The 17,287-nt window shown below is 48.1% G+C and overlaps 1 protein-coding gene across 2 annotated transcripts; it reads right to left on the bottom strand.

Moving 5' to 3' along the window:
• Nucleotides 1-253: 253 nt before the first annotated feature.
• On the bottom strand, nt 254-17,016 carry RLBP1 (retinaldehyde binding protein 1). Of its 2 annotated transcripts, XM_055326569.1 has the most exons (9): nt 16,945-17,005; nt 11,585-11,736; nt 9,105-9,194; nt 8,722-8,850; nt 7,285-7,489; nt 5,444-5,622; nt 2,134-2,292; nt 1,104-1,214; nt 254-803 (listed from the first exon to the last, which is right to left on the bottom strand). In XM_055326569.1, the coding sequence occupies exons 3-9, from the start codon at nt 9,114-9,116 to the stop codon at nt 645-647; spliced, it is 954 nt and encodes a 317-aa protein (XP_055182544.1). In that variant the 5' UTR covers nt 9,117-9,194; nt 11,585-11,736; nt 16,945-17,005; the 3' UTR covers nt 254-644. The 2 variants fall into 2 exon arrangements, with proteins under 2 accessions (XP_055182544.1, XP_055182543.1); XM_055326568.1 differs by lacking the exon at nt 11,585-11,736 and having other exon boundaries at nt 16,945-17,016.
• Nucleotides 17,017-17,287: the final 271 nt, after the last annotated feature.

Genomic DNA, 17,287 nt, shown 5'->3' with positions numbered 1-17,287 from the left:
AAGGGGTCTAGAGGAGAGAGCCTTTGGTGGAAAGACCCCAGGTAGGAGGGGACACAGCCGCCACCCTAGGAATGGGTCCAAGCCCCTGGCCATCACTGCACAAATCACACTGCGCCCAACTGAGAAGACAGGCCACCCCAAAATGGAGCCATTTCGAGGCCACTCCCACCCCAGAATGCCACTTGAGAAAGCCCTCCCCTGCCTGCTGGCCGCCAAAATTATTGTGTTTGCCAGATCATTTTGTAGCCACTCTCTTTTATCCTTTTATTGTATTTTATTGTGTTTTATTTTGGCAGGGAAGAGACCTTTAAATCAATCTCTTTGCCTGTTTTCACAGACCCTAAGAGCTAAAACTGCTAGAGAGGAAATCGAGAAGATGACAGTCTTTGAAACTCAATCCCACACACAAGTCACTGTCCTAAACCTCGAGGCAGTAGGAATATAACTGCCCCCAATTATTCTTGTTCAAGAAAACTCCCCCTGTTTCACTGACTTGGGAGGAGAGGGACACCTGAACTCATCCAAGCATAGGGACGTTCAGGGGGGCCACAGCCACCTTAGGCAGTCCTTTTCCCAACTTCTGGTCCAGGATGACTGAGGAGAGCCTAGAGAAGCTAACTACAGGGTGATGGCAGGAGACACCCTCAGAAGGCTGTGTTCTCGGCTTGGGCCCGGGGGCCAAAGAGCTGCTCAGCAACCACCTTGCCATCATACTTGGGCAGTGTGCCCCCAAAGTCAGCAGGCAGTATGTCTTCATCAATCTCCTGGAAGAAGCCAGAGAGGTCATCTCCATGGACAAAGACCTGCAGGGAAGGAAGCCAGGGAGACAGAGCTGAGTGGGGGGTGCCCTGAGGATGAGGGACGGAGGGGAAGGCCACAGCATGCCATATCTGCCTGGTGGTGTCCATCTCCACCGTCCTCCATGTTGTGCTGTCACTCAGCTCAGAACCATGGACAGAGCCCGAGGAGGGCCTGAGTGAGGTCCCTTCCTCCTTTCACCATCATCCCCTCCTTGTCTCACAAACTCTTTCCTCTTACATGCTCCCATGCCCCCACTGGCCAGATAATCACTGAGCACCCTCCAGGTGTGGCCATGCACTCACTCTTTGGAGCAGCTTGTTCTTCAGGAGGGGCTTGACCATGTTGTAGGTGGTGGTGAAGTACCATGGTTGGTGGATGAAGTGGATGGCTTTGAACCGCGCTGGGAAGGAATCCTACAGGGACAGAGAGTGCCCCACCCTGTGGCCCCTGTGGGTTCAGAGGCTCCCATTCACACCCCCATTGCCTCTCCCCACAGCTCCAGGACACACTTGTCTCCTCACATGGTTGCCCCAAAGGATAGCCCACTAGGAGTTCCATCCCTGGGCCAGCAACTGGGGAGCTTTGGCTTCACCAAGGCTCCAAACTGCAGGGAGGAAGCCCCAGGGGCCAAGCAGCCCAACCCTCTCCCTGCCAATGCCTAACACCTCGCCATTAAGTACAGTGAGGAAATGAAATGGGAGCCTTGCTTGGTTTTTAGGTGATGGAGCTTTTTCAAGCCAACTTGACTGCTGACTGGACTTACAATTATTATAGAGCCCAGAGACACTACTGTCACACATCACTGTCCTCCAACATCCCTTCATGACAGCCATCTCACACTCCTTTCCCAGGTATACTTAAAGCAGATTTCAGAAGGCTTTCTGACACATCAGTATATGCAGGAGTGAGTCCGGGACGTTAGCTATAATCCCTTTCCTGAGACAAATTCACATTCAAAGAGAAGAGGATTCCAGGTCAAAAGGTGTAGGCAGAAAAAAAAAAAAGGTGTAGGCAGGTTCAAGTCTGACCTCTGCCACTTTAGAGTTTTATGACCTTGAGAAGTCACTCAACTCTCTGAGCCACCGTTTGAGCCAAGGTTTGTAAAATGAAGCAGGGAAGAGGGGAGGGTCTGCTCTCAAGGAATTAAAGAATGAATATGAATGCTTGGCACGCTGTCGATCACCACGCAAGTGTTTGTGGTTTGCTCATTATGGTGCTCGGCGGTCTGCTTCTTGGGTCACTGCCAGCACCATTAAGCCAGGAACCTGGGCCCAGCTTCCCAGCCTCCTGATCTGTGAGAGGCTCCTACAGAACTGAGTGCTGAGGCCTCACCTGGAGCATGTCCACCATCTTCCTGAGATCGGAAGCCCGAAGTCCAGCAGCCTGCTGCATGGTAAAGCCCTTAAAGTTCTCAATAATGCAGAAGCCATTAATTTGAGTTTCCTCATTCTCTAGTAGCTTCTCCAGGATGAAACAATATGCCTGCAAGATCTTGGATACAGAGTGAACAGGTTGTAAGACTCAACATGCAAAGATAATTGAGGGGAGAGCTAACTAGTACATCCCTTACTGGAGGAAACTTGTCACACTCTTTAAACTGGGACATTCCACCTCTGGATGTGCCCCAAGAAAATAACCTTGAGTGTCATATCCATGGTTAGAAGCTGGGGTGTTTATTCCTGTACCCTTATAATAGTAGAAATGTTAGAAGCAACCTAAATGCTCAACAATAAGGGACTGGTGAGGGATCCCTGGGTGGCGCAGCGGTTTGGCGCCTGCCTTTGGCCCAGGGCGCGATCCTGGAGACCCGGGATTGAATCCCACGTCGGGCTCCCGGTGCAAGGAGCCTGCTTCTCCCTCTGCCTGTGTCTCGGCCTCTCTCTCTCTCTCTGACTGTCATAAATAATAAAAAATTAAAAATTAAAAAAAAAAAGGACTGGTGAAATTATGGTACATTCATGCCATGGAATATTCTGGAACAGTTAAAATGATATCTATACAATGATACAGGAAAATATTTATTCATGATATACTTTGGTAGGGTATGATTCCATTTTTATAAGAAAAGATATGTGTAGTGTGGACGTATGTGCATGTTTCTTAAAAAAAAGTGGATCGGAAGGATGTCAATGATAGAAATCTCTGGGTAGTAGAATTGTAGATGATTTTTAATTTATGATTTTTTGCATTTTCTAATGAGCAGATACCACTTATATAATAAGAAAAATCTATTTTTTAAAGATTTTATGTATTTACTCATGAGAGACATAGAGAGAGAAGCAGAGACATAGGCAGAAGGAGAAGCAGGCTCCCTTCGAGAAGCCTGATGCAGGATTCAATACCAGGATCCCAGGATCATGCCCTGGGCCAAAGGCAGACACTCAACCACTGAGCCACCCAGGTACCCCAAAAAATATATTTTAAATAATCTCTTTTTAAGATTTTATATTTGGGGGTGGCTCAGCTGGTTAAGTGTCTGACTCTTGATCTTAGCTCGGGACTTGATCTCAGGATCATGAGTTCAAGCCCTGCATTGGGTTCCACACTGTGCATGGAGCCTAATTTTTTTTAAAAAAAGGTTTCGTTTCTTTTTTTAAAGATTTTAGTTTTAAGTAATCTCTACACCCAATGTGGGGCTCGAACTCACAACCCTGAGACCAAGAGGTGCATGCTTCAACTAAGCCAGGCGGGTACCCCAAGAAAAAATATTGTTAAGTCTCTTCCACAAACACATACATGCACACACACACCCCTCAGTCCTAACACCAGTATCTTAATGTAAAACACCATAGGGTGTTGGCTAGCTCCAGGACCATTTAACTCTCTCTTGGAGATATTAGCCAATGCAACCAAGTTTTTTTTTTTTTTTAAATTAAGGGCATATAAGTAGAAAAGGAAAAGAAAAATTGCCTTTTATATTTATATAATATGTTAGCATTCTTGGAAAACCCAAGAGAATCTACTATAAAACTAACATAAATAACAAAATAATTCAGGATATAAAATCAATATTCAAAAACAATTATTTTCATATTATTTTCATATATACCAACAATAACCAATCAGGAGATACAGTGGTAGAGAAAATCCCATTTACAGCTACACTTAAGACAAACTTAAGGAGAAATATGTATAATGTTTGCGAAGAAAATTTTAAAGGCTTCTAAAAATTTAAAAGTAGGGGGCACCGACTGACTCAGTGCATAGAACATGCAATTCTTAATCTTAGGATCATGACTTTGAGCCCCACATTGGGTGCAGACATTACCTAAACAAATATTTAATTTTAAAAATAATAAAAAAAAATAAAAGTTCAAAAGTAGGCTTATAAAAGGGACTGCACCCCTCGTCTGTGGACAATACAGCTGGCCACGGATGTTGCATTCGTAAAGATGCTAACCTCCCCCCAGTGTGTTCCCAATAAAAATACATTTCTCCTGGAGCTAGACAAGTTAATTCTCAAGTCTATAGGGAAAAGAAAAGTCTATAGGAAAAAGTGGACAAATAAAAATAGCTATAAAAGCCCTGAAAAAGCGGAATAATAAGAATAGAATTAACCCTAATATATTAAACATTCTACACAATCTCTGTAATTGAAACAGTGTGGTATTGGAGCATGAATCGACAGAGACCAATGGCACAGAATACAAATCCAGAAATAGACCCAAATATATATGAAAATATAGACTATGATAAAGATGGCATTTCAAGTCATTGGGGGAAAAGATGGACTTTGGCTCAGGTCATGGTCTCAGGGTCCTGGGATCAAGCCTGTGTCTGGCTCCCTGCTCAGCAGAGAGCCTGCTTCTCCTTCTCCCTGCTTGCGCTCTTTTGTCTCTCTTTCTTTCTTTTCTCTCTCTCTCTCAAATAAATAAATAAAATCTCTTTAAAAATTAAATGCAGAGACCAAAAAATACAAAAACACTAATTCAAAGGAATACATGCACCCCTATGTTTACTGCAGAATTGTTTACAATAGCCAACCTAGGGAAGCAGCCCAAGTGTCCAACGATACACAAATAGATAAAGAAGATACGTAGATACACAGTGGAATATTACTGAGCCATAAAAAAGAATGAAATTTGCAGTGGCATGGATGGAGCTACAGAGTATAATGCTAAATGAAGTAAATCCGTCAGAGAAAGACAAATACCATATGATTTCACTCATATGTGGAATTTAAGAAATAAATGAGCTAAAGGGAGAAAAGAGAGAGAGAGGCAAACCAAGAAACAGACTCTTAACTATAGAGAACATACTGATGGTCACCAGAGGGGAGGGGGTAAATAAGTGATGGGGATTAAAGAGTATACTTACCATGAAGAAAAAAAATAACATGACAAAAAGAAAAAAGTCATATGGCCAAATAAATAAATATATACAGAGAACTCAGGCTGCTTAATGGGTTAAAACTTTGGCTTTCCAGAATCTCTCCCAACCCACCATCTATTAATCCCCGGGCTCTGTGTCACTCTCAGCTTTCAGCACTGGCAGGACTGACCCACACCTCACTTCCACCTGGCCGGGGTACCAGGGAGCAACCAGGTATGGGCCAGTGGCCCCCCTGTGAAGCTGCTGGGTCTTCTGGCTGCCCTGGCTCACCCTAGGAACTCCCTGCCTGGGAAGGTCAGCCCCCACTGACCTCATCGAAGGTGATTTCTTCGGAGTCCCAGTTCTCGATGTTGAAGAGCATGACCACTCGGCCATACTTGTCCCGACTGGGGAGGACCCCAGGATAGCCGGCCTCGACGGTGCAACGGACAGCCTCCAGGGACAGGCTGTCGAAGAGCTCTGGGTACTGCAGCCGGAAGTTCACGTAGCCTGGCAGGAGGAAGGCAGAGGAACCCCTCAGGGAGCCAGCACATCTGGGGGTGGCACAGGGTGAACTTCCAGAGACCTGGACTCCTGCCTGGCTCCTCCACATGCGTCCTATGTATCGTGACTGAGCAGGATACGCAACCTCTCTGAGCCCCTTGTCACTTCTCAAAACACAGGAGGATACTATTGGCCTATCTCACCAAATTGCTGCAGTAATCAATGAGATTCTAGGTATGAACATCATTTGTAAATTGTGCATGCAGGAAATGTAATCCTAAGTCTAAGGACGATTATTACTTGTTATTTTCTCTTGCCAACAGGCAGAGGCACAGGCTCCCCAGGTGGGCACAGGGTTAACTGAGTAGCAGTGAGAAGACCCCAAGATAAAACCCCAACTCAAAGCAGAACACAAAGGCCCTTCCTGATTCCAGAAGCACTTCTATCACCTACAAACCCACCCTTACCCATCCTGAACAAGTCTGCTGCCTCTCTACCCTTGAACTCTAGAGGAACCAGGCCCAGGACAGGTGTTCGGGGAGCCTTTGCCTAGGAAATGCCACTGACCTCCTCACTGTTCCTACTGCACTCTAGGTATACCCCCATCACCTTGCTGTTCCCTCTGCCCTACTGCTCTTCCCTCAAGATACCTCATTTCCTTTGCATTTTTCTTCAGAAGTTCCCTCTGCATGAGAGTCTTCCTGGCCACTTTACCTAAAACTCCAACCTCTCAGTTCCTTACATCCACCTCCTTTATTTTTCCTTGTTATCCTTCCTTTTTTTTTTTTTTTAATTAAGATTTTATTTATTTATTCAGGAGAGACAGAAAGAGGCAGAGACCTAGGCAGAGGGAGAAGCAGGCTCCCTGCAGGTAGCCTGATGTGGGACTTGATCCCAGGACCCCAGGATCACAACCTGAGCTGAATGCTCAACCACTGAGTCACGCAGGTGTCCCTCTTTTCTTACTACCAAACAGTCTATGTAATTGTATTTTATTTCTCTGGTTTATTATTTCTGCCGTTAGTGCATAAAGTCCATGAAGGCAGGCAGTTCTTGTCTGCTTTGCTCTCTGCTGCATCCTTTGACCTAAGAGTGGTTGGCACAGGTTGGCTGTGAATTAACATTTGGGGAAGGAAGGAAGAAGTAAGAAAAGGAGAATCGTTAGGCTGTGGAAGACCTGTTCGGACACCCCTTCTCTCACCCTGGCACCAAGGCACCAAGGATTAGATTTCCTCAGGAAACTTGTCTTCAGCCAGACAGCAGGGCCTGGGCAAATCTGTCCTCAGGGCTCCTTCCCAGGGCTGGCACCATCTCCAGTCCCACTCTGCATGAGGTTTTAGGTACCCGCAGGGCCTTGGGTACACACTGCCTTTCCTGCAGCACTCCAGCCAAAGCCTAGGCTGGGCAGGAGCAGGGTGGGGACCGCTCTCCAGGACCAGGAGATAGAAGGGAGCCAGACCTTTAGGAATGTGGAGGCTGTTTAGTTCACAATCCATGTTTCGGGTAGGGACAGGGAGGCTCAGAGAAAGTGACTCTCACAGGGCAGGGAATGAGCAGGAATGGAGGGGATGGTCTGTTCAGTGCCCGGGTGAGAGTCAATGCCATTCCCACCACCTCTGCGCCCGCCCTCCAACCTTCAGGAGGCCATCCCTCCAGCGCCAGCCTCACCTCGAAGCAGCTCGTAGGCACGCCCCACATGGAACTTTCGCGCGCGGATGAAGCGCAGGAAGAAGGCACTGTCCCTTCCCTGCACCCTCTCGGCCACCGCCCTGGCCAGCTCCTGCCCGGTGGCAGCCTGCGCCTGCACCAGCTCCTGCAGCTCTCGCACCACCTCCTCCCGGGTCTCCTCCCTCTCGTTCAGCTCGTCCTTGGCCTGGAACAGGGTGGGATGGAGGCAGCAAGTCACTGGCAGGTGCACGGGTGCAGAGCAAGACGCACAGGCTGGCTGGCCACGGGGTGGAGGGTTGCCTCTGGGGCCATCACTCCTTGGCCCCCAAGAGCAGCATCTGCACTGGCAGCACCTCAGGCCACCAGTTACATTTGCAGAAAATTGGGTCAAACTGCCCATCCTGAGTTTGTTGGCCAGAAACCGCCAAAGGTGTAAAGGTGTAAACGTTTCCAATGACAATAGCCTCCACTTCCTGGAGCCCTTACATAGACCTCTGCTAAGGCTTTTAAATACCGCAGGCCACAACCTATCACCATAAAGTGCTTATTTACGTCACATTTCTCAGGGTGAGCATACTAAGACACATAGCGGGGAAGGTGACCCAGGCAGGAAGGGGCAGAGCTAAGGCTCACACTCAGGTTGGACTTTCAATCACTTCTTTCTGCAGCTTCCCAGGCTTGATTCTGATCTTTTCAAAAACAAAGATACCCCCAAAGACAGTAGTCTGCCACGCACCCCTGCCCTAGAGCCTCATATTCCTTCCCTTGGCTGGGCCTGAAGAACCCTTCCCCAGGCCTCAGGCAGCTCTGTCCTTGGGCAGCATGAAAGGGGAGAAGGCAAAGGAGGGGGACTCAGGTCTGGGAGAACTCAGCACTTTTCCCTTGAGATGCATAGGTTAGCAGAGATGGAACCTAAAAGCCCAGGCTCAGCTAAGCCCTGAGACAGCTCTGCCAATTTCCACAGAGCACAGTCTGATCCTCTCTGAGCTTGTGCAACAACCTTCTTTCAGAGGTACATTAGGCAAGACCCAGAGAGGAAAAGCAACCTGTTCATGGTCATACAGCAAGTTGAAAGTTAGGTCTGATTCTAGAACTCGGCCTCTTGCCTATCCAATGAGGGCAGCAGCTGGATTCCTGTTCCCCTGGGCCACTTGCAAACCAATGTTCCCCATATTTGAATCTAGGATGAGCCCTACATCCTGGCATTGATAACAAGGGACTCTGTTGGTGCTGTAGTCTTGGATTAGGCTGGCCTGGATGTCATGGAGGTCATGGCCCTGACCTCCAGGATGGCCCCTAGAACAAGCCAGTCCATTAGGTCTAGGATAGCCTAGAGCGCTGGGGCTGGACTCGTTCTACAGGAGAGAGGATGCTATCAACATTCCCCCCTTGTTAGCCTGCCCTAGCCACCCCTCCCCACACCATGGGCCACCTCACCTTCTGTAAGGTATGACGAGGGAGCTGGCTGCAAGGGCCAAAGACAGGCCCATGGTCCTTGGTTGTAAGCCGCTCCAGCTGGGCACGGAGCTCCTGTTCCTCTTCAGGGACCACACGGAATGTGCCCACCTAGGCAGAGAGAAGTCAAGAAGAAGCAGGGAGAGCCCCCATCAATCCAGTTAAATGGGCCTGCTCAGACCTTAAATTAGTACTTTTGTGCAAGGTCACTATTAAGCCTTCTCCCTTTGGGTGGGGTCATGGACCACAGAAAGGTTGTTATGAATGGGTGCACATAACCCTGAGTGGACCAAACAATAGAGAAAGGGGAGGTAGGGAGGGTGGGAAGGTAGATGGAGAGGAGACCAAGGCACAGGGATACTCACGCCTTCTGACATGCTGCCTCTGGGAGACTCAGAGTCCTCAGAAAAAGAAGGGCCCTGCTTTTGTACTGGCCTCTCCAGGCAGCCTCCTCCCTAGGGCAAGAAGTCAAGGCTGCAGTAGTCTGGATGGACCATTCCATTATTGTCTCAGAACAGTAGATCTCAAACTTTTGAGTTCATGAGAATCACCTGAGGAATCTGGTAGAAATGCGGGTGCCTGGGCCTGCACCTTGTGACTCTAAGTCAGGAGGTCTGAACTGGGGCCCAGGGATCTGTATTTTAAAGCAGGACCCCCAGATGGCCCTGAAGAAAATGATCCTTGGGCTACACTTTGGGAAACACTCCTTTGAGAAGGAACACACACAAAAATACTGCAAACCTTTGCTCTTAAGGTGAGTTGGTCCAACCAGGGAAAAACTAGCTTTGGCCTCTATTCTGAAGTTACATGATCACTGCAGCGTAAGGCAATCCCCCTCCTTCTGTCTGTGGTCTTCCTTCTCTTTCCTAAAGGGGGATCTCAGAAACTTCCCAGCCTAGTGGATGGCCCCTTCTCCAGTGCATTCATTCTCAGGAGGGGTGATGACTAGTCACATAAACAGATTACTGAGTGTGTGTTCTGTGCTTTGTGGTGTACTGGGTAATTTAAAATCCATATCTCAGAGCCAGAGCTGGCATTATTCTTCCCATATTACATAGCAAGAAGCAGGTCCCAGGGAGAATAAGTGAGTTGTCCACTGTCACACAACCAGAAATAGCCAAGGATCGGGCCTTGAGCCCAGGCTGTGACTTCCCATCAGCACTGAGACCCAGCCCTTTGTGGCATAAGTTGGACCTGGGTTCAAATTCTGTCTCTTCCACTTGCAAGCTATGTAATTTAACCTGAGTCTTGACTGTCCCCTGTAAAAGGGAGGTGGAAGGAGGGTAATGAAGGTTAAATTAAATACTGTGCACAGAAGCAACGCTTGGGGGATCCCTGAGTGGCGCAGTGGTTTAGCGCCTGCCTTTGGCCCAGGGCGCGATCCTGGAGACCCGGGATCGAATCCCACGTCGGGCTCCCGGTGCATGGAGCCAGCTTCTCCCTCTGCCTATGTCTCTGCCTCTCTCTCTCTCTGTGACTATCATAAATAAATAAAAATTAAAAAAAATTTAAAAAAAAAAAAGAAGCAACGCTTGGCCACCAGAACAAATCTCATCCATTGCCCACATGACAACCTGCTCAACCCACTGTGTAATTTTGGAGACAGCTCTCCTGTTTCCAGATTTTTTTCTCTCTCTTGCCTAAACATCCCTTTTAAGGGGCCATCACCACCCTGCTCCTCTCTCTGACCAGGTTTCCACTGATGTCAGTTCTGTCACCTATTCACTGTTGATGAGCAGCAAAGTTGGGACTTGAACCACCACTTTGACAGTTAGAGCCAAGACCTCTCCAGACAAACTCCCTAGGGAAATGGGTGTTGCAGAAAACCCTTTAGGGTCAGAGAAACCTGGGTTTGAACCGAGAATTGTCATTTACCACCTGTATGACCTTAGGCAAGTTATTTAACCATTCTGAGCCTCAGAATTGGCCATAAAAACTGTACCTACCAAATAAAGTTGTAATGAAGATCCTACCATTTTTATAAGGTACCTAGCACAGTGTTTTGCTTTAAAACATGATTTCCCTTCCCTTTCTTAGCATCAGATTGATCATTACCCTCGTGTGCCCAGAGAGACTTGGAGGATCCCAGGGAATATCTGAGGATCTCCTAATTCCCTGCCTCTCCCACTCCCTAGACCCAGCCAGGACAGGGAACCCACCAACAGGAACCAAACCTAAGCTTTCTCTCTGGCTGGCAGGAAGTTTTCCAAATGTGTGGATGCAGAGATGGACTGCAATACTGATGTGGCCTCTCTTACTTGGGTTTTGCTGGAACAGGAATGGAAAAGCTGATAGAATTGTCTTGAGGAGCTTAGATGAGAGAGATAGTGGCTAGACACCCTCAGCCAGTTAAGGCGATCATTAGGACAAAATAGATGGTTAAAATCAGTACAGCAGCTCTTTTTAAAATAGGCCCAATCTAATTAATTTTGAGTTTTTAAAATACTGATTTATGAACCGTATACAGTGAAAATACATCCACCCCCCCATTGCATACTGAGGCTGTTCCGTGCCATCTAAGGATGCCCAATAAAATACAGAAAGCCCCCATCCCACATCCATTTCAGATGAACAACAAAAACCTTGGAAGTATAAGTATGTCCCATGAGACATTTGGGACATACTTACACTAAAATAAGTCTTTATTCATCTGAAATTCACATTGAACTGGGTGTCCCATATTTTTTATTTGCTAAACCTGCCATCAGGGTTGATCTAGCACAACTTGGAGAATGGCCAGTTGGTTTCAGTTTTACAGGCAGCCTGGTATGTGGTCTCCCCACCCCCAACTCCTCACCCCAGTCCTGGGCTCCCTGGCCCAGCCAGACCCCTGCCACTGACTTACCTCCCAGCTCCTCCTTAGGGCTACCTGGTGCCTGTGTCCTCCTCCTCCTCCTCCTTGTTGGGGAGCCTGGAGGTTGCCTCCACTGGGGGCGTGGTCCGATCAGCAGGCTGGGATTAGTATGTCACAAGGAAGTTCTCAAGGCCCACAATTTCCTGTTAAATCAGGTTTACAGGGAGGCCCAGATTGGGGCAAGTGAAGCACCAGGGGGAGAGGGGATCAGCCTGGGCCTGGCTGCAGCCACCTCAAAGCCCTCCTTTGTGTACTTCTGCTCCCAAGTTCCTGCTCAGCCATGTGGAAGCCCAGCAGTGGGGGTGGGATCTGGGCCAGTCGCATTTCCTCCTCCTTGCTCTCTCTCTCATTACAGGGGGGTGGGGGGGTGTAGGGGTCTGAGAAAGCACATCCCAGGGTAAGACATGCAAGAGATGGAGGGAAATTTTAAATGTGATTGTGGATGCAGTGGCAGCTGTGGTAGCCTGTCACTCTTCCGCTGTCGTGGTAGGTGTCACCTCCACAGTGAGTGGGGCCAGTTGGTTAAGGAAGAGTGGGAAGAGGGCAAGACAAGACAAGCCACCTTCTAGGCCACCTTCTGCTGGGGAATCAGACTGCCCACTTTCAAGTCCTAACTCCAGCACCTTCTAGCTGTGAGAATTAACTTCAACACCCTGACTCAGTTTCCTTCTCTGAGAAGTAGGGATAATGAGAGGACAGGCTCATGGCTTTAGTAAGGATGAAAGAGCTTAGCTTAGTGCCTGATGCTTAGTAAACGTAAATGCTCAGTAAATGCTGGCAGTTACTCCAAATACACAATCGATATACATCTGGGTGGAGGGGACCCATGTTATCCAACCCTCAACCCAACCCTCTGTAAAACAAGAAACCCCTCTGCTGCCCCTCAGCAAGTGACTTCCCAGTCTCTGCTTTGGTATTTCTCTGCTCAGGGTCAGGGAGGATGTGAGATGATTACTTTAGGGTATTCTTCCTCTGGGATTCCAAGGGCAGGGAGCTCCCTGTTTTTACTACTGGACAACCCTCCTTGTGTTAAAACTCATCCTTGGTCTGACCCCCAAGCAGCCTTCTCTAATGTCACCCTTGGTCCTGATTTTGCCTCCTGGGGACATCTGGGACAGGGTCAAGATTCTGTGCACAGGATGTTTTCCAGAATCCATTCCCAGAAATGCTTTTTGGTTTTCCCCAGAAATAGTTCTTGGTTTTCAACCCATTCCTATTTGGATGGGTTTGGTATCCCTTCACTCTCCTTGTGCCCTCTCCAGACGTCCTGGGGCTTATGAGAGTGTCACTGAGGGGCAGCCTCTGGGAGCAGTGCCTGACTCCCACTTGTCTCTCTAGACCCCTTCCTCTAGAGCAGGCCACAATGCCTGGGCTTGGATCTTGGGGTGCAGCTAAGTAACCTTGAGCTCTTTCCTGTGACAGCCCCTTCCCTGGGCTTCTGCTTGGGGTGCTGTCTCACTTTTTGGGCTGTTTCCCTCCCAAGTCCTTCCTGGAGCTGGAGAACCCCTCATTTCTATCATTCTGCTCCCTGGGGGGAGCATTATCCAATACTGAAGCCACTAGCTGCGTGTAGGAATTTAGCATCTGAAATTAGAAAATGGCACCAAAGAACTAAATTACAATCTTAGTGAACTTAAATTTAAATTAAAAAGTTGGTACTAGGTCCAGTTGTTGGAAAATTGCTAAGTACGTTTGGAATAATTTAGGTGTATGATCATACTTTTTAACTATAAATACTGTGATCAGCTATTTCTGATAAAAAGTTCAACATAAGGTGTGCTGTAAATATAAAATATCTACTGGATTTTGAAAACTGAGTACCAAAAAAGGGCATGATTTTTTTTTTTTTATTATTTTAGAGAAAGAGTGGGAGAGAGTATGTGTGCAGGGGGAGGGCAGAGGGAGAGAGAATCTTAAGCAAACTCTCTGCTAAGCACAGAACCCAACTCAGGACTTTATCTCAAGACTGTGGGATCATTACCTGAGCCAAAATCAAGAGTCAGAGGCTTAACTAACTGAGCCACCCATGCACCCCAGCATAAAATTTTCTTATTAAGGATTTTTACATGACTTAGCATTCTGAAGTGGTAGTGCTTTGGATATATTGGGTTGAAAATATATTAATTGTTTCTTTTTCCTTTTTTTTATGTGGTTATTAGAAAATTTAACATTTTTCTAATTTTAATGACTTCTGTTGTATTTCTAATGGACAGTGCTGGTCAAAACATTGATACTCATTGAAGTGTGGCTTGTAGACCAAGAGTATCAGCATTGTTTGGGAGCTTGTTAGAAATGCAGAGTCCCAGACTCTTCCCCAGACAGGCTAAATCAGAATCTGCGTGTTATCAAGGACCCTCCCCTGCATCCGCACCCCCCACCCCTGTGATTCCTACACACAGAAAAATTTAAAAGGTTCTGCCCATCTCCCCCTCCTGCCTGTGCCCAGCATAGTACGTTGCCTGACCTCTCATGTCCCATCAGCTCTGAGGATTGGTAGGGAAGTAAACTAAGGACTATCCTTGCCACCATCCTCTTCCTCTTTGGGCAGGCCCATGGTGGCCTGGTTGAGGGTGTAGGAAGCAGAGAAAGGAGGACAGAAGTGGGGATCCTAACCGGATTCTAGGCAACAGTTGCTCTCAGGCCTCTGCTGGACATCTGTAAAACAGTGTTACGGGCTGAGTTGTGTTCCTCCAAATTCACATACTATCCTCCAGGACCTCAGAATGTGACCATTTAGAGATAAGGCCTTTAAAGGGTACGTCAGGGCAGCCCAGGTGGCGCAGTGGTTGAGCATCTGCCTTTGGCCCAGGGCATGATCCTGGAGTCCCAGGATCGAGTCCCACGTTGGGCTCTCTGCATGGAGCCTGCTTCTCCCTCTGCCTGTGTCTCTGCCTCTCTCTCTGTGTGTCTCTCATGAATAAATAAATAAAATCTTAAAAAAAAAAAAGGGTACGTAAGGTAAAATGAGTCCTCAGCAGAGGCTCTAATCTAAGTGAGTGCTGTCCTTATATGAAGAGGAATTTTGGACACAGACAGTTACAGAGGGAAGATGATGTGAAGACACAGGGAAAAGATAACCATCTACAAGCCAAGGAGAGAGGCCTCAGGAGAAACCAGTCCTGTGGTCGCCTTGATCTTGGATGTCTAACCTCTAGAATTGTGAGAAAATACATTTCTGTTGCATAAGCTACACAGTCTGTAGAACTCTGTACAGCAGCCTTAGCAAACTAATGTAGATGTGTTAGAGGATATGCCCCCAGGTACTTCACAGAATGTGAGCATCGTGGGAGACCAGGGGGACAGGTGACAGCTCAGGTTGCCCCACACGAAGGAGCCACAGAAGGCCCAGCACAGGCTACTTAAAGCCAGCTGATGGGGTGCATCATGAGGAACACTCCTATGCACCAAGAACACTTGTGGGTTAATGGCACAGACCTGACAAGAAGGTCTACACAGAGCTTTTATGGATGCTCGCAGGCCACGAGGCCCTTTTTAGGAAGCAGAGCTTTCTATGGCATTATTTTCTGCTCCCAGCCCTGCCTCTACTCTGTCTACCCCCACCCCCAAGAGTCACGTTCCTGTCTAGCTCCTGTGCTAGAACAATAGTGCCCTTGTGTGAAGGGAGTCATGCCCTCATTGGCTCAGACACCTGTGCTGACCATGTTGGCAGAAACTGTGGGCTCCCTGGCTCTCTCTCCCAGGCTAGAGGCAAGCAGGGAGGGGGCTCAGATTGGCTGTGCCCCCATTCTGTACTGTGACGGGTGCCTGACCTGTGTATCTCTCATCCAGTCCTCCCAGATGTGAGGGAGAGAGTATGTTCTCCCATACAGAATAGGGAGCTGAAAATCAGAGAGGTGGGAGGCCTTGCCCAGAGCTACTTGGTCGGTAGGGAGTGGGGTCCCAGGTCACTCTAAAGCCCTTTTACCATTCAACATGCAAGGCTGTGCTCCCTCCTCCAGAAGGGAGAATGACACAGGTGCTACTTCCTCCTAGCTTCTGGGGGAGGTGACATCACCTCACTTTCCTGGAAACAACCCCAATGGGCCAGAGTCTGGTCACTGCCATTCCCTTTTGGCCAGTAATTGTCCTGGAAAAAAGGAGGACCCTATGGAATGCCCTGGCCTCAACCCCTCCTTTGGAAAATGGGAAAACCCGAGTTGAGGGACATTCTGTACCTTCCCTAAAGTTTCACCGTGGTAATGAGAGTGCCTTGACTCTCCCACAAAGCTAAAAAGCTGCAGGTCTCCCAGAGCCATGCTCATTCCCCAAAGAAGGGTTGGCCCTGTGGCAGTGGGGGGATCAGGCAGTGCCAGAGATGAAAGCAGTAAGGATAAATAAAATCTATGAGTATGCCCATTCAAAACATATTATAAATTAAATAAGGTTTAACAACATGAGTTAAAACAAACAAGTGCTGTCAGGTGGGAACTTGGCTTTAACTTCCCACCACCCAAGGAAAGGATGTGTTTGCTGTGGACTGAATTTGTGTCCACACCCCCCCACCCCCAAATCACACACTGAAGCCCTACCCCTCAATATGATAGTATTAGGAGGTGGGGCCTTCGTGAGGTAAATAGATTTAGAGGAGGTGGGGCCCTTGTGATGGGATTCGTACCCTTATGGGAAGAGGAAGAGATACTAGAGTGCTCTCTTCACACAGACTCATTAGGGGAGCCCCTGAGAGAGTGGCCATCTGCAAGCCAGGAGGAGGGTTTGCACTAGAACCTGACCACGTTGGTGCCCTGATCTCATACTTTCAGCCTCCAGAATGACCAGAAAATAGGTATATGTTGTTTATGCCACCCAGTCTGTGGTATTTTGTTATGGCAGTATTTGTAGGAGGGAAGCTGTAGAAAGAGAGAAGTTAAAAACTCAGGTCAGAGAGGGGTGAGAGTGAGGTCCTTACTGAGAAGGTGGGAGGGGGCGGGACTCAATGCCTCAGTAGAGGTACTAGCCCTTGCCTGGGTGGTTGAACACTCTCCCATTGCTACAGGGAGCTGAAGGAAAGAGTTGGTGCTGGTGACAGTGAGTTTAAAGATTTGGTAGTAAAGGGCAGCCCCAGTGGCCCAGGGGTTTGGCGCTGCCTTCAGCCCGGGGCGTGATCCTAGAGACCTCTGATCGAGTCCCACATCAGGCTCCCTGCATGGAGCCTGCCTCTCCCTCTGCCTGTGTCTCTGCCTCTCTCTCTCTCTCTCTCTCTCTCTCTCTTTCTCTCTCTCTCTCTCTCTGTCATGAATAAATAAAATCTTAAAAAAAAAAGATTTGGTAGTAAAGCTGAGGTCATTGGTCAGGAGTGAAAAAAAGAGAAGAGTTTGAAATCATCCTCATGAAGGCAGGAAGGATAAACTTACTAGGGAAGGTTGTAGAAATGTTGAAGGCCCCCTGGAGATCATTTACAGTAGCTTCTTGCAGGCACCCATGAGCACAGCCATGCAAACTGTCCAACACAACCCAGAAGCCCAGGTGTCACTCCCACGGAGGGAATGGCTGGCTTCATAAAGGGGCAGAGTTTGCCAGGTGGGTGGGATGGGAGGACCGGCAGGATGAGTCGTTGATGAGTCGTGACTTGAGAGGTGGTGCAGGATGGGGCCAGGAGTGTGAGTGGCTCTGGTGACCTGGATGCAAATGGAGAGATAGGGCCAGAATCAACCCAGAGGCCCTGTGTAAGATGGATGACCACCCCACTTCTGCAGC

This window comes from Nyctereutes procyonoides, unplaced genomic scaffold, assembly GCF_905146905.1.
Source record: "Nyctereutes procyonoides isolate TBG_1078 unplaced genomic scaffold, NYPRO_anot_genome, whole genome shotgun sequence".
Lineage (NCBI taxonomy): Eukaryota > Metazoa > Chordata > Mammalia > Carnivora > Canidae > Nyctereutes > Nyctereutes procyonoides.
The sequence above is the reverse complement of the archived record's forward strand: the minus strand, read 5'-3'. Positions and strand labels throughout refer to the sequence as shown.